The 21,958-nt window shown below is 42.2% G+C and overlaps 1 protein-coding gene across 6 annotated transcripts in view; it reads left to right on the plus strand.

Moving 5' to 3' along the window:
- The window catches only part of EPS8L2 (EPS8 signaling adaptor L2), a 110,501-nt gene extending 91,166 nt beyond the window's left edge, over positions 1-19,335 (plus strand). For 4 of the 6 annotated variants that reach the window (XM_073347141.1, XM_073347140.1, XM_073347143.1 and 1 more), the window contains 10 exons: positions 4,134-4,208; positions 5,078-5,226; positions 5,527-5,653; positions 6,869-6,984; positions 10,539-10,650; positions 12,030-12,149; positions 14,871-15,003; positions 17,199-17,382; positions 18,387-18,516; positions 18,875-19,335. In XM_073347141.1, the coding sequence (XP_073203242.1) occupies positions 4,134-4,208; positions 5,078-5,226; positions 5,527-5,653; positions 6,869-6,984; positions 10,539-10,650; positions 12,030-12,149; positions 14,871-15,003; positions 17,199-17,382; positions 18,387-18,516; positions 18,875-18,946 (1,218 nt within the window). In that variant the 3' untranslated portion in view covers positions 18,947-19,335. Of the gene's footprint in view, positions 1-4,133; positions 4,209-5,077; positions 5,227-5,526; positions 5,654-6,868; positions 6,985-10,538; positions 10,651-12,029; positions 12,150-14,870; positions 15,008-17,198; positions 17,383-18,386; positions 18,517-18,874 lie in introns of those variants that run through there. The other 2 variants (XM_073347142.1, XM_073347145.1) reach the window with 2 other exon arrangements.
- The last annotated feature ends 2,623 nt before the right edge of the window (positions 19,336-21,958 follow it).

The following is a 21,958-nucleotide window of genomic DNA, read 5'->3' on the forward strand; positions in this document are numbered from 1 at the left end:
GGCAGAGAAACCACAGACTGTAAACAAATCTAGGGCAACTAGCAGACCAACTCCAGACTTTTCTACTGCAACTGAATATTAACCCACCAGGAAATGAGCTGGCAGTGCCAGCAAACCCTACCACTCCTCCCCATAGTGACCATTACTCACAGGGAAGAGACCTGGGGCAAACTCTGATAGGATAACTACCACCAGAGGCCAGATTATGAACCCCACCACAAAGGCAGCATCCAGGGCAGCAAGAAGTGTCCTTAAAAACTGTCCTAAAGAGGTGGCCGAGGATTCACCTGGAGTGCAGGAATCCTTAGTTGGCATGGCTGGATTTACCCCAATCCTTCCTGATTCCCTCAGCCAACAGGGGATGGGGAGGGAGCATGACCAGGGCAGAATTCTGTTCTAGCTGTCACAAGTTAAATCAGCCCCAGAGCTACTGTTAACTTGATGCTGGAGGCCAGCCCACAATCAGGGGAGGTTTAGAGCCACCTTTGCTCCACCCCTGCCTCTAGGATTAAACCACAAAGAGGAGGAGGAGTTATGTAGTTTTCTCCAGAGGGTGAGGGCTCAGGTTAGGAAAATGGGATGTAATAAAGTGAAGCAAAATGTAGGCTGAATACCAGGGGAAAACACCAAGCTACAGGTTCTGTGAGACCGGGGAATGATCACCTAAGGGAAGTGGTGGAAGTACCATCTCTTGAGTCATTTTAAAAAGTGGTCTGGACTGGAGGATATTGTAGGGAACAGTCCTGCACCAGTTCTCTAGGAGTGACCTAGTAAGTCTTTCCCATTGCTAATTTTTCTGACTCTGATAGAAAGAATCACTCTGGCTCTTCAACTTTGCCTCGTTGGAGGAAGCATTGAGGTGTTCCAGTTAGAAAGGAAACAGTTTGGGACCAGGGTCAGCTCTGTTAGGCATTTCTACAGTGCCTAGCACAGTGGGGCTAGAGTGTCTAGGTGTTACAGCACTACAAATAATTAATACTATAAAACTAACAGCTTTAAGACTAGAGCTGGCTGCGAGAGGATTTTTCCCTAAAAAAGTTTGTTTTCATCTAAACAAAAGGTTCATGTTAGCAACATTTCAGATTGTAATTAAAAAAAAAAATGTTTGGTTTGATAAATATGGGATTTTTGGCAAAAATTCCTATTTAATGGAAAACCCTTTTTCTGTTGGAAAAAATTATTTCAGTGGAAGATTTACAACCAGCTTCTTTGGAAAGTTAATATGGTGACTTGCTTAAAACTTTGTCCTAGACAAAACTCAGCTGTTGCATGTTACAATTAGGAGTGGGGCACATTATTATACATTCACACTGGGCCACATGAAAGTTTGAAATGTGTATGTAAAGGCGGCACAATGTTCATCTTAATTTCCCTTTAAATAGCTCTTGCCTCAGCATAAATCCATAAAGGCTGGTTCTACACACAGATTTTCTATGGGATAAACATGATAGGAGTGTGAATTTAAAAAAACCCAACAGAATGGTTATGCTGGTACAACTCACAGGATGGATGAAGTTATACCAGCATAAAGGTGCTGTCACAGATCAGGGCAGCTCTTCCTGTATTGCCCACTTGTGTTCCAGCCAGGGCACCCACTCCAGGGTCCTAGCTCTTCAGTCGTCACTTCTCTTGGGAGGACACCTGCATCTCTCGCCTCCTGACAGGGGTTTTTCCAGTCTACACAGTTCCCTGCCTAGACTGTGAATTCCCCAGCAAGTCAGACTGCCTAAGACAGCTTGGATCCATGCGTTGCGTATTCCTCAGAGGCAATAAACAGAAATTGCCCACAATTATATGTTATGGCACAGCTCTTTCTAAACAAGCCCAGTTATTCTTACGGTGAAAGCATTACAGAGAAAACATATTATGGACAATAAAAACCCTACACATGTGCTAATAAACTTACCAGAGCTCACCCCCAATTCCAGCAAGGGCTCTGGTAGGTAATCAGTCCTTCAAACCCCTCATAGGAGTTTTTCTTTGGCTACAAGTTTGTTACAGCTTTTCATGCAGAATAAGCACATATATGCATAGGTTTGCCTTTCCTGAATACAGTGTGGGTCTTTGATTTTCAGAGCCCATGAATAGCTAATCAGTCAGACAATGGCTCTCTCTTCAGGGAGTAGCTTCAAAAGGTTGAGTCTGGAGGTGGGAATTTTCATTCACCTCCCTCCAGGTGTTTTCTAGGAAACCCACTTAACTTTCTTTGTTCCAAAAATTCTTTCGTGTCTTGATTGTTTAAAATAGTCCTTTGAAGCTCATAACACTTCCCAGAGTTTACACTGGCCATGTCTGCCTCCTAGAGAAGTTGCATACAATCCCACATCCATATATAAATTTTGCATTTACAATACAATGGAGTCCAAATCTACTGAAACTTAATTCAATAAGATCTCCCAAAGATATTGAAGGAAATTGCCATCTCTGTCACAGGTGCCTTAAACCGGTAGAGCTTATTCCTCTTCCCATATGGGAATAGTTATACTGATATAAAAGTGCCTTTATACCGGTATAAATTCATCCACACTAGGAGGTTTGTACCACCTTAACTATACTGTCATGGTTAGTTCCGTACATCTTGTGGGTTTAGATGAGTCCTTAGTCATAGACACAAACTGCTGCCCTGAGGGAACATAAAGGGGAAGTAGTAACGACATTATTAATAAATTAAACTAGCCCCAATAGAAACACAGCATTTGCAGAATCCCAGGTTGTGTAACTGCACACACATTAGGAGGGGTCACTTCACTTAGTAGGCTTATGTACATCAATTCTTTTTTACATTTTCTTCTCCACATTAATATTTAAAACACACACCATCAGCCCAACGTTACTTAGAACCTACGTAGCACTTCCCCAGCAGGAATCCGTCCTTGCATCACGCTTGGGAATTGGGCAGCTCCACTTTGCATATGGAACCACTGAAGCAGAGAGGTTAAGTGATTTACCCAAGACCACAGAGTGGGATTTGGTGCTAGAGCTGGGACTAAAGGCAGCCGTTCCTGGCTCCTAGGGCTGTGCTCAGATGACCTCACCTGTCTCTCACAACAGGATGCATGTGGCGGAAATAATTAAGGCACAAAAATAAGGATTTTAGCACATGCACAGCCGCAGTACCTTGTAGATCCAGTGAGAGATCTAATTTTCCATTGTAGCAATGCCAACAATTTGTGACAGCGAGAGAAAATAAAGGAGGCATAGACTGAAGTGGTGTCACTACATCTCCCATTGATTGCTGTAAAAATACACTTGATTATCATAATATAATCCGAGGCATTTGTTCTTCCTTTGCAACACAGCCCATTTCAAAAGGCAGAGCATTTAAGCCTTGACTGTGCCTGGGATTCCGCAATCAGTGGCCAACAACTTCTCTAGATACATTGGTACAAACCCCCAAATATATACAAGGCCTTCGGCCCTGTCTACACTACAGTGGTGCAGCTGTGCCACTGTAGCATAGATGCTTCCCAAATCGATGGAAGGGGTTTTTCCATCACTGTAGTAAATCCACCTCTCCAAGAAGTGGTAGCTAGGTTGACAGAAGAATTTTTTTCCGTCAAGTTAGCTGCATGTCTACAGTGGGATTTAGGTCAACTTAATGATGTCACACACAGCCTTGAACAATGCAGCTAGGTCGACCTAAGTTTTAGGTGTAACCCAGGCCTCACTGAAGAATTTTCCCTGTTGGTAATTTGCTGAATACATTTGCTGGGCACATAGCTCACAATGGGGTCAATGTCTAAATACCCCTGAAGTTCTAGACCCTTCTCTCTACCCAGAACTTTATGGTCCAGGTTTTCAAAAATGACCAATGCTTTTGGGTTCCCAACTCAAAACACCTTGAAAGGTTTTGATTTTCAGAGGGCAGATGCTTGGCACTTTCTGAAAAAACAGGCCTCTTTATGGTGTTTCAAAATGGACACCAAAGGAAAAAAAGAAAAAAGAATTGAGACACCCAAAATCATTGCGTCACTTGGGCTAGATCTCATGATTGGAAGCTAACCATTTATTTTTTTTTAGTTCTCAGTCTCCTACAGTAAGGGAAAGTACCAGAAAACAGTAATCTGTCTGTATCACAGAAGACAGGAACCAAAAGCCAGGTTTGGATCAATCTGGGATTCTTCTCTTTTCAGGCCAAACTGAGAAAGCATATCCAGAACCCAAGTGCTTCAGAACTAGTGCATTTCCTGTTTGGGCCACTGGAACTGGTAACCCTTTAAATACAATTCTTATTCTTACTAATGTGCCTGTATAAAAGGCAGCACCAGCAGAGAATAAGAGAGACAGAAAGATACTGGGACATGACCCAGCTAAGGGCAGGCATGCCAGTATTTGCTGTACAAGTGCAAGGTAAGAAGGGAGCACAGAAGCTGATCCTGCATTAGTGATCAGCATTGTAGCAACGCCAACCGTGGGCATGTAGCTCCCCAAATTATCCCAGAATGCTAGCAGGTGCAACTGTAACCAATGTTTGGGGCATGTTGTGTGTTCCTCACAGTCTAGTACAGTTCCTGCTCACAAGATTCAGTCCTTTAGTTCAAACTATAGAGTCTTGTGTTCTTAGCATTGGCCGTCCCTGATCATAACCAAGATGGCAGCCATTGCAGAAAGTCAGAGGGGCAGTACATAGCCAAGCACCTCACTTGTTAGATTAGGACAGCTCTGAAATCCTCAGACACCCACCACCTATTTTTATCCGGGGCACTTGCAGGGAGCATATGGGAATTCAGACTACTGTGCAAAACTGCACGACGAATTCACAGCCAAACCTTGAAACAGCATAACACTCATCTGGGTTCAGGTTTAATTACAAACTTGAATGTGGCTCAAACTATTAACTAGGGTTGCGAGCCTTTTCAGACTTAGGGCCTACAGTAGTGAGAACAAAATATGGTTTCAATTTGGAGTGGCCCTGGGCCCCAGTTTCAAGCAAATATTACTCAATATTTGCCCTGAAATACTATGAGAGATTCCCAGTTTCAATGAGAAGCTCAGAGAAATTGATTTTCAGTTTGAGATTGTGGGATTTGTTCATGAAGTGAAAGTTTGTAACTGGCATTGTGTGTATGTGACCTAGATCGTCCATAGCTGTGGAGGCCCTGAACTCGCAAGGTCTATCCTCAGCCCGCTTCTCTCTAAAGACACCATAGATTTCCTGAGAGGACACTTGACACCAAAAGAGATGATGCTCTGGGAGTCCATGGGCGAGACGTGGACCAGATCCAGGTGAGAGTTAGTCTGGGCAAAGGGACAATCAGCAGATTTCCAAGTTCTAAGAACAATTCAGAGCAGCATTTCACTTCTGTAGCCCGTTCAGGGGGGCTGAGCATGAGGGCAGGATTTCATCCAATAGGTTGAAAAACTAGGGGCCTGATTCACTGTTTTTCTGCACCTGTGTGGCTATTTACACCCTCTGCACTGATGTAAGAAATGTCAGCGGGTGCAGGGCAATGGGGACTTGGGTCCTAGAAATGTATCATTTGAGGATCTCACTCTGCATATAATTTTTCCCTCCCATCTTCTAAGAGCGGAATGGCCTAGAGAGGCTGTTGTCCCAACCTACATCCCAAAGTTCCGCAATGGATGGGAGCCGCCCCAGGAAATCTTCCGCGGAGCCCCATGGGAAATAGACATTGGACATTTACAAGAAGAGGTAGGTCTCATGACGCAAGTCATCTTCCTTTTCTACCAACTTACTCGGCCAGCAGGCCAGATCCTCTGCTATCCCAGTTTACACCAGCTACAGATCTGGTCCTGTATTTCCAAGCTGTCAGGGACAAATGCCAGGTTCACAGCAAGAGCCTTGCTGTTTTTCCGCTGGGTTGATGCAGACGTGATATCTACTGACTTTCTTGAGATGAGGCAATGGGCTTTATTCTCCACTCCATTACTGCAGTGAAATGCCATTGAATTCAATGGAGTTCACCAGTTTTATGCTGGTGTGAGCGGGGAATCAGGTGCAAAGAGTCAGTGGGTTGGTTGGGTTAGAACCCAGGTTCCGAGCTCTCTGTTGCCAGTACTAAATCTCATAGGGCAGGTCTGCACTGCAAAAAAAACCCAACACCCAAAAACCTGCAGCTGTGAACCTCAGAGCCTGGCTCTATAGATTCAGGGTTACACTCTGGTGTTAAAACTGGCAGTGCAGATGTTCCAACTCGGGCTCCGAGACCCACCCTCATTGCTGGGTTTCAGAACTCAAGCAGGAACATCTAGTGCTATTTTTATAGCTGTAGTGCAAGCCTGAGTCTGTAGCCCTGGGCTCTGAGATGCACAACAGTGGGTGTTTTTTTGCAGTGCAGACTTACCCATAGCATATACACTGTACAGAGCAGAGGCCAGAAATCCAGAAATCTAGTTACCATCTACAGCATCCTGGCCTCTTCAGCAGTAGCCCAAAAATCACACCATACTTCAGGGGGGGTGGTGCCATCAGGGGCTTCCCAAATATACAAAATATCCTTTGACCTAATTGAGCTACAATGGAGTTTGTGATGGAGTCTGAAATACAGTAAAGGGGTCGATCAAGAGCGGAATTTATGTTTACTAATCTGAAGAAACTATAGAAACTCGGAAACACATTCATGGATTTTAAGGCCAGAACGGAACACTGTGATCAGCCAGCCTGACCTGTATGACACAGACCTTAGCATTTCACCCAGCGGAGGGAATTATTCTTCCCAATCCCTACAATGTAAGCAAGCCACAAACAAGCAAAATAACTTGTGCTTCAATTAGAGGATCTGTTTTTGAAAGACAGCCCATCTTGATTTAAAGACTCCAGGCGATAAGTTTACAACTACCACCTTCCTGTATCCGATGCAGATTTACGCTCTCTCAGTAACACTATGACTCCATTTTACGTTTCCAGCTGTCATCAGCCAATGGATATCCCTATCGTAACTCATCAATAAAACGTGGCCAGACGCCTGAGCAAACACAAGCAGTGGATGCCTTTAAACAAGGTGTTACTCAACATGTAAATAGGTAATGTACTAGTCCCGGTGCTTAGCACAATGGAGCTGTGATCCTTGATTGGTGGCTCCAGGCATTATCACAATACAAAACTAAATACTAAGATATTTGTCCTCCCACCCGCCACCCCCTTTGGTATGTCTTTGCTATCATTAATTCATGCTAGTTGTCTACATCCAGAGATGCCAAAGACCAGTCAAATAATTATTCATGCATGTATTGCCTGCCTGAAAAGCATTTTAATCAGCACATATGCAAGGAAATGGGTTACCCCCAAGTGCATTTCATCTTTGGAAGAATTATCAGCTGATTTTGTCAGTCAGTCAGTATACTTTTATTTTCAGACCATCGTGCTGACATTAAGAAGTTGGTGGAGGTTCTGTTTCCCTGCAAATTATCCTGTGTTTGGGATACTCTGTTGCAATGTTTGTTCAAGTGGAACAGTTGTATGGCTACAGAAGTTAGGTTGCTCCTTTATGTTCATTCCCCCTAGTATTACGTGTTTAGGGAAACACACTTTAAGGATAGAATACATGCTAAAACCTACAGCTGGTCAAGAGTTTTCTGCTGAGATTTCTGTTGTTGAACAATGCAGTATTTTGCAAAAAAAAAGTGCGATTTCAACAACATTTTTGATTTTTAATGAAAAATTCTAAATAAAAAATGTTTCGGTTTGTCAAAAATCAAAATGAAAATTCCCATTTTAAACAAAATTGTTTCAGATTCCTCCTCCCTCCTCAACAAATTGAAACTTTCCCCAAAATATTCTAAATGAAGTAGTTTTGTTCAAAAAAAAACAATTCAACCAGCTCTATATAACAGCTAGGCATTTATCATTATTATTATTACCAAAACATCTTATTCTAGTATCTGTTGTGATTTAAAAAACTGTCATGGAGATGAGGATGGGCCAACTCCAGAGCTGAAACCCCCAGATCCAAACTCCCAAAAAGCTCAGATGTGAATCAGATCTAAACTTCAGGATTCAGAATTCTTTCTAATGAGCCAAAGCAGAGCGCCAGATGTGATATCCCCCTCTCCCTCCTCCTGTGCCCCCTCCCAGCCCACACGCAGGAGTCTGGGAAAATTCAAATGCCATCAACTATGTTAGCCAGTTCCAGTTAATTGGAAATCAATGAACACATTATAAACTCCGGTGTAGACTGAGGCCAGGACTACACTGCAGATCTATATCAGTATAACTACCTTGCTCGGGGGTTTGAAAAATCCACATTCCTGAGCAATGCAGTTATACCGAACTAGCCCCCCATGTACACAGCACTATGTTGACGGGAAAGCTTCTCCCATCGACATTGCTACCGTCTCTCGAGGAGGTGGATTAAGTACGCCAATAGGAGAAGCTCTCCCATCACCACAAAAGCATCTTCTTGTAAGCATCTTCGCTGCGTGTGAAGACAAGCCCATATTCAAGAAAAGCATGTGGCCCACTGCATTCCACCTTTTATAGCCAGAATGGGGAGTTCTTTGGTAGGAATTACAAATCAGTTAAGTATCTGAATAATTTTTATTTTGCAGTGTTTTATCGATGTAACATCAATTTGCAGCAGCCACAGTTATAAAAGAAATCTCTCTCAAAAAGTTTTGGTGCATGAAGAATTTATTCTTACAGACATTTAGTTCTTTTATCAGTAAATTCCCACAAGCAGGCTTTGCTGTCCTTATGTTTCTCGTTTTACCAGCTTATCCACCTTTCAGATAGGATTATATTTAGCAGCATCCATGACACAGCTGTAGTCATATAGGCCTTGATTCCAGTTAAGTACATGCTTAAGTACTTTCCGGAATCAGGGCCAAGTCTACACTAAAAAGGGTTTGCTGGTATAATCCTCCTAGTGTAAACACAGCTTGTTCTGGCAAAAAAAGTTTTATGCAAATACCCTGAGCAAAATAAGCTATACAAGCAAAAGCACTACGGTTTTTGCTAGTATAAAAGTGTGTGTGTGTGTGTCACACACACACAAACACCACCCCTCTGCCCGCTTAGCTGGCACTGCTATACCAGCAAAAGTTCTAGTGTAGACCTGGTCTTAGTAATGGTGGGCAAAAAACCTGCTGCAGGTTTCTCTGCAGTTAAACTCCTCAAGTGCCAGCCCTTCCCCTGGTGACTCACTTTGCTGCGGGCATGCTACAAAAATACAACTCAGACATTCCTCTCTCTCCCTGCCTTCAGGGCAACTGCTGGGAAAGGTTACCACTCCCTTTCCTGTCTAGTAGATTCAGGCTGCCAGTGAATCGATTCCAAACCACAGCCAGCACCATAGACTTGCTATTGACATACTGTACAAGGCTATAATTATTATGACAATTTATTGCCTGGAACACAAGTTCTCCCAAGCCAGGAAGACTAGAGGCAACATCTTATGGCAGACCTCACAGCTGGTTCTCTGTAGGCCACTGCTCACATAAAATGGAGCATATATTAATATATGTTTAAGAGCCATCATCTTTTGTACTTGGCATAGACCTCCCAGTTGCCAGTTTTTGGGTGGGGAGAGGGTGGTTTAGGACATACTAGAATAATAAGAATTAAAAAAATCATGACACTGAGGATGTGTTTCCATAACAACGTGCTGGTTATAAGCCAATCAAAAGTTAGGATTGTGGGGGAAACACACCTTTTGGGGAAGAACTATTACTAGACACTCCAAAACCACACAATGGGCTGGGGGTCAATAGCTAGACAAACAGATCAAGAATGTGAGTGTGTGTATTCCAGGGATGCAAAGCTAAAATAATATTTGGACGACATTAGCAAGGTTGGGCCAGATTCTCAGCTGGCATTCATCAATGGAGCTACACCAGCATAGCTCCACCAGAGGAGAATTTGGCTGCTCATTTTACACTCGCTATAAAGACAGAAAGCTCCCAGCCATCTGCAATGCATAGCCACACAGACCTGAAGATCCATAGAGAAAACATCTCCCTGGTTCTAGTTTACACCATTTAAACATTAGCTTCCCCTTCCCCAAGATAAGGAGCCTGCTTCTCTCTTGAGAAGTCATTTACCCCGTGCAGAGTGGTAGTGTTTCACAACCATTTTGCACCTGTGTAAATGGCTACCCAGGGTGCCAAGGCACAATAGAATCAGGCCCATGAAGTCTGCTCAGATTTATGGCATGAACAGCTGACATGCTCTGGTTAGCTGGCTACTATAACTTTGTTTCAGTACAGTAAATTCAAGGGTTTTCTGTGTCTCACAAAATTGTCTTAGTCCTCATTTCAGCATAGAAACTACTGAATGGAGAACAAATCTGTCTTTTTGTATGGTCTGCTTACATCATCCTCACAGCTATGCTCTGGTCATTGGTTGAAGAGCCTGCACTTTCCATTTGTGTAGGACTTTTTACTGGAATGTGATGAAAATCTTTTCACTTCCTGGTCACAAGGAAAGGGGACTTGTCCACGGCCTTTGCCCCATTAACAATCTGCAGTCTCTTTAGCTGCATGCTAACATAGTTACTACAAATACCAGTTCCTCCAGCACTGGCTTTACTGACATGGCTGTCAGAGGAGCCCTGATTATAACCTCATTTTGTCTCTTGAAGGAATTTTGAGGCACAAGGGATGGCCCTGCCGAAGAAATATGCCAAAATCCGCTACGATTTCACTGCTCGAAATGCCAATGAACTCTCAGTGCTGAAGGATGAAGTCCTGGAGGTAAATTAATAAACTCAGGAGCAAATCTTTGTAGTCCCTGCTTTCTAGAGAGGAAAAGATGATGCACCAAGAGACTGAAAAATCCCAAATAGTTTTCCTCTGGAAGTTCTGAATAGCAACATGAAATTTCATTTGGATAGTAAGCTTTAAATTTGAGTAAGAAAAGGAAGGCTGGTACTTTTCCAGTGCCTTAGCACATGGGCTAAGCTGAGATTTGAGACCACACTCCGGTTGAAAAAAATAGCAGCAAAGAAAAGCATATTATAATACAGTGTCTGACAACATACTGAGCCCAATTTCCAAGCAGAAGGCTCAGTCTTGCAGCACTGAGCACTCTGGCCTGAATGCAGCAAAGCACTTAAACCTTTGCTTAATATGCTCACCTTTAAGCATGTGAGTAGCCCCACTAAAATTCATTGTTTGGTGCAAGAAGGGTCTTTCTGCCTTAAATTTCAGTATGATGGTGAACTCGGGGACTATTTTCCACTAAAATGTGATACAAAATTTTTAACCAACACCAGTCTCTCTCATTGTAACACACTTTGTTGTCACAAAATACATGATATGACTTTAGTCTACATGTTAAGGCTACATTGGATTAAGAGACAGACTTCTGTTAAATATGTATCTGGAATAATTGTACGGTTGCATCACATTGGGTTCGCAAATCTGTAGAGTAGGAAACCTGACATTTGGTTTGTCAAATATAATTATATTAAAATCTTAATGCAAATAAACACTGAAGCCCAGGCATGTGTTTCCAAAATCTTTGGGTTAAGGACAGCTTTCACACACCATTTTTAATCGGAGTTCAAAATAGAAAAAGCCTGTAAGAAGAGACAGGTGATGATGCCAAGAGGAAGATATTCAGCTACCAATACACCATCTTTTCCATGTCCTGTTTATGTAATGGATGGGCTGTCATTAGGTTATATGAAAATCCTGCAAGCACTTTTTCCACCTCTGGCAGGATTCACTGTTAAAGTGTTTTTGGGGGTTTTTTTAAATGCAAAAGCAAGGCAAGCATTTCTAGACATGATCTCTCTCATCAACTAAAGCTTTAAAAAACAACATGCAAATTAAGTGGGAGCTGGGGGTTCCTAAGGACACTAGATACATTTTTCCTCAGAGCTGTTGCCCAATAGGCCACTATTATGATTGTTTTATCAATCCTTTTCAGGGAGTGTTTATTAAGGTGACATTGGAATTTAATGTTACACGAAGCTGTTGCAGTTTCCTTGCCTGCATTACAAAGCTCCCATATAATTGTGTGTTTTTTCCACTGCAAGCCCATGCAAAGATGTGAAATTTTTGTTACCTTGCATGTGTCATGAATGCCTGATGGTCTCAATGGCTGAATTACATTTTCTCCCTCACAGGTGTTGGAAGATAATAAGCAGTGGTGGAAACTGCTAAACCGGAGCGGGCAGGCTGGTTATGTCCCCTATAACATCCTGGACGTGGTGAAACTGGAAGATTATGAACAGCTCTATAGTCAGGTGATGTTTCATCGGTGATCAGCTGCGGTGCATAATCAGCCTCTGCTTATGGCCAGCTTCAGTAGGCATTAAAAAAAAGGGGTGGGGGGATACTTGTAGACCTTTTAAGACACCCTCTCCCGGACTGTATAGATTTTCATGAGTTGTGCTGTCCTCGCACCTAAGCGTTATTAGGGAGTCAATGCCCTATGTAGACACCTCACAGCTGGTGTAGGGGGTGGAGTGATGAAGTAAAGCTCCACAATGAAGACCCAATTAGGCTTTCAGCAGAAAACCCTGTGAAAACAGCTGCTGGGCACTTGGAGGAGATACAGCTCCACACCCAGTTGCTAGAGGATAAGGTTATCGCTTGAGATGGGATTTTCTGCTTTATGTACAGTCCTGTAGTTTCTTTGTTTTCATAGATGTGCCCTACACCAGAGGTTCTCAATCTTTTTCTTTCTAAGCTCCCCCTCCACCCCAACATGCTATAAAAACTCCACAGCCCACCTGTGCCACAATAAACTGGTTTTCTGCCTATAAAAGCCAGGGTCGGTGTTCAGGGGTAGCAAGCAGGTTATTTGCCTGCCCCACAAAGCTACATAGCTCAGGCTTCAGCTTCCGTCCTGGGTGGCGGGGCTCAGGGACCTGGGCTTCAGCCTCATGCGGTGGGGCTTCAGCTTTCTGCCCTGGGCCCCAGTGAGTCTAATGCTGGCCCTGCTTGGAGGCCCCCCATAAACCCCAGGTCCCTAGTTGAGAACCACTGCCCCACACCACCAAGAAAGACCTCAGAGAAGCCATACTCGCTTACCAAAAGGCCTGAGTCATCATTGCTCTGCACTATGTTGTCACTGACTCCATTGCAATGCGGGAGTAAATACTACCAGCTCTGACTCATTGGCATTTCACAACCACTGTGCACTGGTTGAAATCCCTGTGCAAGCTGCAGGGCAATAGAAATCAGGCCTTTGGTTTTGTTCCTGAGCCAGCTAGCCCCCTCCACCAGCTTGCAGGCATTTGGCACATCTCTAGCCTTCCATTCAAGGATCTCAAAGTAATGTAGAGCTGTTAATGAACTAGCCCTTGTAGCATTGCTGGGAGGGTGGGTCATTATCATGATCACCATAGGCATAATGACATATGAGGAAACAGGCACAAAACTCCAGATTCACAGAGGGATTTAGGCACCCAACTCTCATTGAAATTGGTGGGAGTTAGGTGCCTAAATACCATTAAGGATCTGGGCCAAGGTGATTAAGGGTCTGATGTCATGGGGACTAAGCCCCTGCAGCTCCCATTGATTTGACATGGAGTGGTGGGTGCTCAGCACTTCTGAGAATCAGGTCTTAAGGCCCCAATCCTGCAAACACTTACGCAGGTGCTTAACTTTACTACTGTGAGTAGTCCCATGGAAAGGAAGAAGTCACTCACCAAGTCAGTGACAGAGCTGCGAATAAAATCTAGCTCTCCAACGTCCTAGTCCTATGGCTTAACCATGAGATTACATCACCCCCCGTCAAGATAGCCTCATGGTCATCTGTTCTCTTTTCTGTTATTACTAATTATTAATTAACTTTTATACTGTGGTAACCACTAGAAAGCAACCATGTCAGGGCTCCGTTGTGCTAGGCACTGTATAAATACATAGTAAAATGACAGTCCCTGTCCCAAAGAGTTTACAAGATTGAACAGGTGGGTGACACAAGCAAGCGAGTCAGGGTTGATGGAAATAGGATAATAAAGAGAATAGGAGACACGCAATTCTTAGCCAGTCAGTAGTCACAAATTGCCACCTGCCTACCTCATCTAATTGCATCTCTTACAAGTGGGTGGCAGTCGAATTTCACAATTTTAAGCATAATGATTTTTTGTTCTGTGATTATATGGCCAAGCCATTGAAAACTTCATGTACTGATGAAAGGCTCTTGCCAAGCTAGTGTAAATGATGAATTATTGATCTAAAATGGCAGTGAAACGTCACCTACAGGCAGATAGGCAGAAGACAAATTCAGTATTGTCAGCCCCAGGTATTCAAAAACCCTGGAGTGCAAGAGGAGATAGACTGGAGTGGAGTGAGATTGATTTAAAAAGCACGAACCATTAAAGATATCATACAATTCCTTTGCCGTATGGATTCTGAGCCTTAGGGGCCACTCATGTCACATTTTCTGGCTTTTCAACAGTCATAAGTGCAGGAGGCTAACCTTTCATTTAAAAAAACTGAGATCCTCACAAAACCACTTGACAGCTGGAGTGGGGACTTTCAGAAAATCCCTCATTACTGCAAAGTTCCTGATAAAATCCTGGGAGCTGGCAGCGCTGTAAATTAGTACCTTTTAAAAAGCCCTGTGGCAAGTCATTAAGCAATGAGCTTTGGACTTTGCAGGGCCAACTGTGTATGATCACATTTAGCTTGGCATGATTTCAACAACACAACAGTGAGGCCTTCATGCAACCTGAGATAGCAGGTGGCAACAGCGTGTGAATATTCATGCCTCAGCTAATGGAGACCCTTGATTCAATTTCATGGATGGTGTAAAACACAGAATTAAATGGCAGCTGGTCAAGTACAGTTTCTCATCATTACATGTTAACTTCAATAGAGCTAGACCAGTTTACAGAACAGCTGAGGACGTGGCCCACTGCGCTCTAATCTACTATGGTTGTGGGGGGACAAATATTTAATAATGCTGAAAAAATATTTTACTTAATAAAATCCCTTTTATTTTTTATTCTAACCAGAAGTACAAAGGAGACTTGAGTCCGAGAGGAATTGGCCCTGCCAGCCCTACTCACAGGATTCCTGGTAGCTATGCTGGTGATAAATGGGGAAGTGAAATGTTAGCCGGGAACTCTCCTCACAATGCCAAAGAACGTAGGTGCATAGTACCAGGGTTCTTACCGTTTACCACAACTCAGACATGCGATATTGTTTCACAATACACAGTCCAAACAACTTGGCACTGCAGTTCTGGAACCTAGATTTAAACTGAGAAGCTTCCACCAGAGTGTTCTTTCCTTTGTTTGTATTGGGTGCTAGTGGATTTCTTCTTTATTTCCTTTTCTAAAAACTGTTCATCTGTTAGTTTCCTTAGTCACTGTGTATATGGGCCTAAATCTATGTACCTAAATCCATATTTAAGTACCTAAATATGACATAGGCAGCAGAAAATGGGGAAAGATCTTCACCCCCCACTCAGGCCTCTTTATGCCATATAAAAGGGCCAGTGCAGCACACAGGGGCTGTAAGAACTGTGGTTCTGGCCAGGGGAGGATTCCCCCAGTGCAGTCACTATGGAAGACAGCCAGGAAGCTGCTTTCCGAGACTCCCTGTGCAAAGCCTGGTCTAGGGGGCATGCCAGGGCTGGGGCCATAAGAGGCACAATGAGGCAGGGTTGCAGCACTGTTAAGATTCTGGGCTATGCTCCACAGAGCAGCCCTGAGGAAGCTGCTGCAACTTACACGGCCCGCAGGGCTGCGCAAACTGCATTGTAGGCCCCACAGCAGCCCAGAATCAGGAGCAGCTTAAAAACACCTTAACCTCTCCTCCCCATGAGCTGCAAGGTGTGTGCTGCACCAATCTCACTCCCCCTGTGTTTAGCCGCCTACTAAGTGGCTATTCAGGCACCTACTACTATATGTTGCAGCAACCATGTCTTCCCCCACAATTTTTTCTTTATTTTTTCTTTTACCTATTCTCTACTGTACAAAACCTGTAGTACTCCGCACACTCCAATGCATTGTGTGGATGGTTATTGCAAAATAAACAACCCCTTATCTTTTTTAATTGTCATATATTTATAATGTCTTCACTTTAAAAGTGTGCTAGACTTCTGGCTCCAAAAGAAATCACCCAGCTCTTTGGGTCACCAAGCACTTTTCAGTAATAGTTTCCCAACCAGCTCTGACTTTAGTAAAGATCCAGCCAGCTAAAAGTAAGGCGGTCTATAGGTATGTGTTCATTTTTCTCACACCTTACAAATCATGGTTTGGTTAATAGTGCCCCTTAGAATACACGTTTATTAAATGAAATTTAATCATGCCCCATAAAGTTTGCCATTGTGCACCATGATAGAGAAGGGTTTCTTTACCAACTGGAAATTATACAGCTTTAATAGTTATAATCATCTTGTGAACTAGAAATCCCATTGCAACAATTCATTTAACTGAGAACTGAATACACAACCATTCAATCATTACCACCATGTTAAAAAAAAAAAAAGAGAGAGACAGATCCCTCAGGTATTAGTTAGAGAGGTAAGACACAGGAGGAGGGATTTACCCTGTGTCCATATGTCAGTACTGTCCAGTCCTGATATGGTGGCTAGTAACTACATAACACAATGCCGTCTCTGCTATCTGTCTCCTTGCTCTCAGGATCACCAACAACTATTCCAAGATTCTCCAATTAGCCCTGCAGGAGTTGCTTTAGAACTTAAGCTAGGATCTTGCATTGCAGGACTCAGGGACACAATACCTGCACCCAACCACTCACTCATCTTAGGAGCAAGTCACCCCAGGACTGATTCTCACCTAGCTTTTTGAAAACTAAAATCAGCCTAAAACTCTGCTACAGGGACTTGTGTCTAGCTGTTATTTTGCATTCCCTCCATCGGAAGAGGTATTGTGGAAATACAGCATTTAAAGCATGAAAGGAGGTTTTCAGACCTCAAAAGCTGAAAAAGGAATTTGAAAAGATGGGCGCTAGCTTTGGGGCCTGTGGTACATGAGAGAATCCTACAGTTTGTTCAGCATGTTGCTACTAAGGTGATGGCACATTATATGTTTCCTTTACACTTTGTTCCTGAAGCAGGTTTCATGGTCAAAATGTCATGTCTCACCCATCCCGCAAAGCACTTAAGCACCGTCTTTAAAGTTAACCACATGATTAAGCTTCCTTGATTTCCTCTCTTGAGTGTGTTTTTTTACAGAGTTAATAGAGCTGCAGAGTCAAATTCTGCCTTTACTTACACCTTATGCAACCTCACTGATTTTCACTGGTTGTGACTTAAGACAGAATTTCATCTCCGGTCTCTAATTTGTCACCTGAAAGTGTGCTCCATTTTCCAGAACTTATCCATCATATGGATGAGGTGAACGATGAGCTGCTGAAGAAGATCACTAATAGTAAAGTTCAGCTCCCCCAGAGAAACTTTAAGGTGGAGAAGACTCAGCAAGTTGCTGTGCCCCTGATGTTTGAATCAAGCGCTGAAGAGGTCAAAGCATGGCTGGAAGCAAATTCCTTCAGCAAAGGGTAAATCTACACAGCTGCTACGTGAGATGCTGAACTTTCATTGAAAAGGAGGCAGCTTTTGACATTTTTATTGGATTACAGGATGTTTATATTTGTTTAATTTATAAAACCTGTGAGCAGGTGACATTTCTACCCTGCTCTTAACACAGTATGCACAGCAAGTACAGAGTCCAAACTACTCCTAGGGCTTTTGGTTTACTGACAAAGAGACAATCAATGTAACACAAATACCAGCCGGTGTCTTCTCTCTAGCTGTGGCTACTCCTACAGTTCCTCCCTGAGGACTGTTCAATCTCTACACCACCTCTTCAGGGGAGCACTCCCACCTCCCTTATATCCAAGATGGAACGAGCAAGCAGGACCCAGTGGTCAGCAGAACCCAGTTAGCATCTCCCAGTAGGATCAACCCTGGATGACAGGGTTAATTCACAGAAAAACACCTTACTGCTGAGAATCCCAAAGCACTTTGCAAAAGTAGTTATTTCACTGGGGCACCGAAAGGCTAAGGGCCAGATTTTTAGAGGTGTTTAGATGCCTAGAGATAGTGAGGCACCTGGTGGGGTACTGAAAAAGTTCAGGTGCCTAACTCTGTTTAATATCAATAGGAGTTGGTAGCTTAGGCACTTCTTGAAAATCTCACTAAATCCTATCTATATCTTTAGGCACCTAAGTACCTTTAAAAATCTGGCCCTAAGTGACTTGCTCAAGACTGCAGAGAGAGTCAATATGAGAATTAGGGTTAGAACTGGATCCCATGTCTGGGCTGTAATTCCTAAACACCTCTTACCTAGAGATTATAATTAAGTATAATAACTAAATATGGGCTGCTAACTTTTCTTAATAATATTAAATATATATGGAGACAGAGCCTAATCTCATATGTTGACTGCTCATTGAGTGGACACTGCCATAAGAGGGCAAACCTTCATAGACTTCTCACTCCATTTTTCTCCTTCTTCTGACCCATTTGTATCACATGCCTTTCATTACTTGTGTTTTTCTAGGACCGTGGAACATCTTGGCATACTTACAGGGGCCCAGCTTTTCTCTCTGAATAAGGAGGAATTGAAGAAAGTGTGTAACGAAGGAGCCAGGGTATACAGTAAAATTACAGTGCAAAAATCTCTCCTGGAGGTAAGAAGTTTTCACAAAATCCTATTAGTATGGAAGCCAGTAGCACAAAATACTAGCAAGCTCTATTGAACAGGCATTTTAAGAAACACAGTTATATTAACCATGATAAGAGTCCTGCTGAACACTTGTTTTAGCATGAAAACTAATAGAAATCTTGTGAAAACTACAATTTAGAAACATTGGGCCAGATCCTCAGCTGGTGCAAATCAACCTAGTTTAATGGAAAGATCTGGCCTATTAACTTATTCCCTATCTCCTTGAAAGCAGCTCCACCTTGACAGCATTCTATATAGCTTATTTAGGTTAAGCTGTAAGCAGTTTTGAAGTTCAAACTCTTTATGTTTTGTTGCCATTCCAGAAATGTGGAGGGGATTCAGAGCTCCAAGAAATTATGAAACGTCGCCATGAGAGGAGTGATTCTGCTCTTTAAAATTCTATCTGCTTTTTTCAACTATTTATCATAGTAGTGCAGAAAAAGGGAATAACAGCACCGATCCCCGATCAAAATGAAAGAGACTACAGAGACCATCACCTACCAGTGTAACTGCCATCAAACTGACAATTCCTGGAACACTGTTGATAAGGAGGATACTCATTCACGAATATGCTATCATGCTGAGAGAGAAGTTTTAGTATTGCATGAAATATTATTTTTATATCTATATATTTTATACAGAAATTTTATGTGTATGCAGTCCAGAGCATGAGCAGGATCTGAATTCATGGGATTCTAAATGTATGAGGCAAGGCTGGATTCAAGTTAAACCACCAGAACCTTATAATATACTGCTATATGGCTCTCCATTGATCTGATAAAGCTCTAAAAAGAAGGCTAGAAATAATTCTCCCAACAAAGGACTGCACGAATTGCTTAGAGTTTCTGTACCATAAACACTAGAGCTTTTCCCCCCCTTGTTTCCTTCTTGTCTGTGACAGAGACACTAAGCAACAGTATCCTGGGTTTCCCTGTTCATGAAGGCCCAGCAGCAGTTAAGTTTCCTCTCTCTGTTCTACCCCTGGGCTCCTCCCAAGCTTTAAACATTTTAAAACAAGGGCTGGGCCTGTCTGTGCCTGAAGATGAAATTACAATAGTGTGTGAAGATGAAATTACAATAGTGTGTGTTTCAGAGTAACAGCCGTGTTAGTCTGTATTCGCAAAAAGAAAAGGAGTACTTGTGGCACCTTAGAGACTAATCAATTTATTTGAGCATAAGCTTTCGTGAGCTACAGCTCACTTCATCGGATGCATACTGTGGAAAGTACAGAAGATCTTTTTATACACACAAACCATGAAAAAAATGGGTGTTTACCACTACAAAAGCTATTACCAACAGGAGAGTGGGTTTGGGGGGGGAGAAAACCTGGATTTGTGCTGGAAATGGCCCAACTTGATTATCATACACATTGTAAGGAGAGTGATCACTTTAGATAAGCTATTACCAGCAGGAGAATGGGGTGCGGGGAGAGAAAACCTTTTATAGTGGGTAAACACCCATTTTTTTCATGGTTTGTATGTATAAAAAGATCTTCTGTATTTTCCACAGTATGCATCCGATGAAGTGAGCTGTAGCTCACGAAAGCTTGTGCTCAAATAAATTGGTTAGTCTCTAAGGTGCCACAAGTACTCCTTTTCTTTTTACAATAGTGTGTGTAACAGATTTTAGGGTTGGAGCACCCTGTTTAAATATATATACAATGCTACTGCTTTCTTTGAGGGGCAGGGAGTGTTTTAATTAACCAATAAAGAGCAGTGAGTAATATCCTGAAATTATTGAATTTGCCAATTGGGAAGCAATGTCCAACTATAGTCACCCACACAATGGCTACCAGTGGATGGGGCCTAGTGCGACTATGCAGCAGTTTGACTTGGCATTGATCCCAACTGGCAAACCACAGTATTGTCAAACCCAAGACTTCAACAATCAGAAGATAAACCCATAAAACTTACTCCCAATCTGAAACACACAAACACACACGTAACCATTCCCTATGCATGTAGCCTTAGGCCCTGCTTTAATAAAATAACAGTGTTGCAGCAGTTAGCAATCTGAGACAAATAGTGAACATACAGGAAATTAAATGGAAATTGGGATGGCCATTTCACACACAATTAAAAAAAATCTTTGAAAAAAAGTCTGAAAAATTACTTACTGTAATTTAGCAAATACATTTATCAGTACTTTACTTCCTGTTTTTTCTAATGTTGTTAAATATCTAGATAGCACTGACAGGGTTCAAGATTATGTATATATAAATGATGAAGACAAGGTCCCTGCCCAAAGTAACATAGAATCAAGTAATTGTGAAGTGATAATTTATTAACATATTTTTAAAATCAAAACAAGTATAAAATATATTTCCTGGATTTTAGCATGCACAGTGAAATTGGCACGTTTCCAGTGATTCCAGTGCCAACAGAACAGATACACCTTTTCTTGACTTCTTCCACCAACCTTACAGAGTGCAAAGGACAAATAAATTTACAGGTACTGCTCATTGTCTGAGATGGTAGTAATAAAACTGGAGTAACTTTAATCTGTTCTCTCCTTTATCCATATTCACTTTGGTTAATGTCAATGGAAATTCTGGCCCTGATCTTGCAAAGACTTACCTGTGTTTACTTTACACGGAGTTTACACACATTGACTTCAGTGGGAGTACTCACTGTGCACTAAGTTAAGCACACGCATAAGCCTTTGGAGGAAGGGGGCCCAGGCTTGTATATTTAATCAAATACAGCATGATTCATCATACTGAACTGTATGCACCTGTAAATGGAGGAATAGGTGTGGGAGTTGGTTTCTATATTAAAAAATACCAATGCATTATTTGTTTTTTCTAAAACGTTTCTGAATGGATGATTTTTTAAAAATAAAGCCTTAGACAAGGCCATCATTAGCACCAGTGGAGCTAAAATGATGACTGAGCAACAGTTAGAGAAAATTATCAATGCAGACAAGGCACTAGATTGTGAGGATAATATTCTTTCCCACATCAGCACTTACCAGGGTAGCTGGAATTTGAAAAGGGCACTGGTTTGGCTCAGGGAGGAATGAAGGAGATCAATCTTCTGGAGAACCATCAGCTTTTGATTGGGGTAGAGTGAAATCAAGCATTAATACTGTAAAATGATAACAGTGGTATAAGGATGGTGGGTTAAATGAATTCTAAAAAAACAAAAATAAACCAAAAGGTGAGCTAAGAAGCATAACACACCGTTTTTGTCTTTATGTATAAAGGAAACAAAATCACCCACGATTACAACTATTTGGATTTATATTAGCCATTCCTTCAACAGTTCTGTAAAGAATTGTTGCCAAAGCTGAGAGCATCTATTAAAATATACGCTTTACTAAACCACATCATAGGTTTAGTATCCATATGAATGAGCTATGCATCTGATATATTTGTACTGTCTGCAGATAAAACTATAATGTACATG

The sequence above is a fragment of the Lepidochelys kempii genome, chromosome 6, assembly GCF_965140265.1.
Source record: "Lepidochelys kempii isolate rLepKem1 chromosome 6, rLepKem1.hap2, whole genome shotgun sequence".
NCBI lineage: Eukaryota > Metazoa > Chordata > Testudines > Cheloniidae > Lepidochelys > Lepidochelys kempii.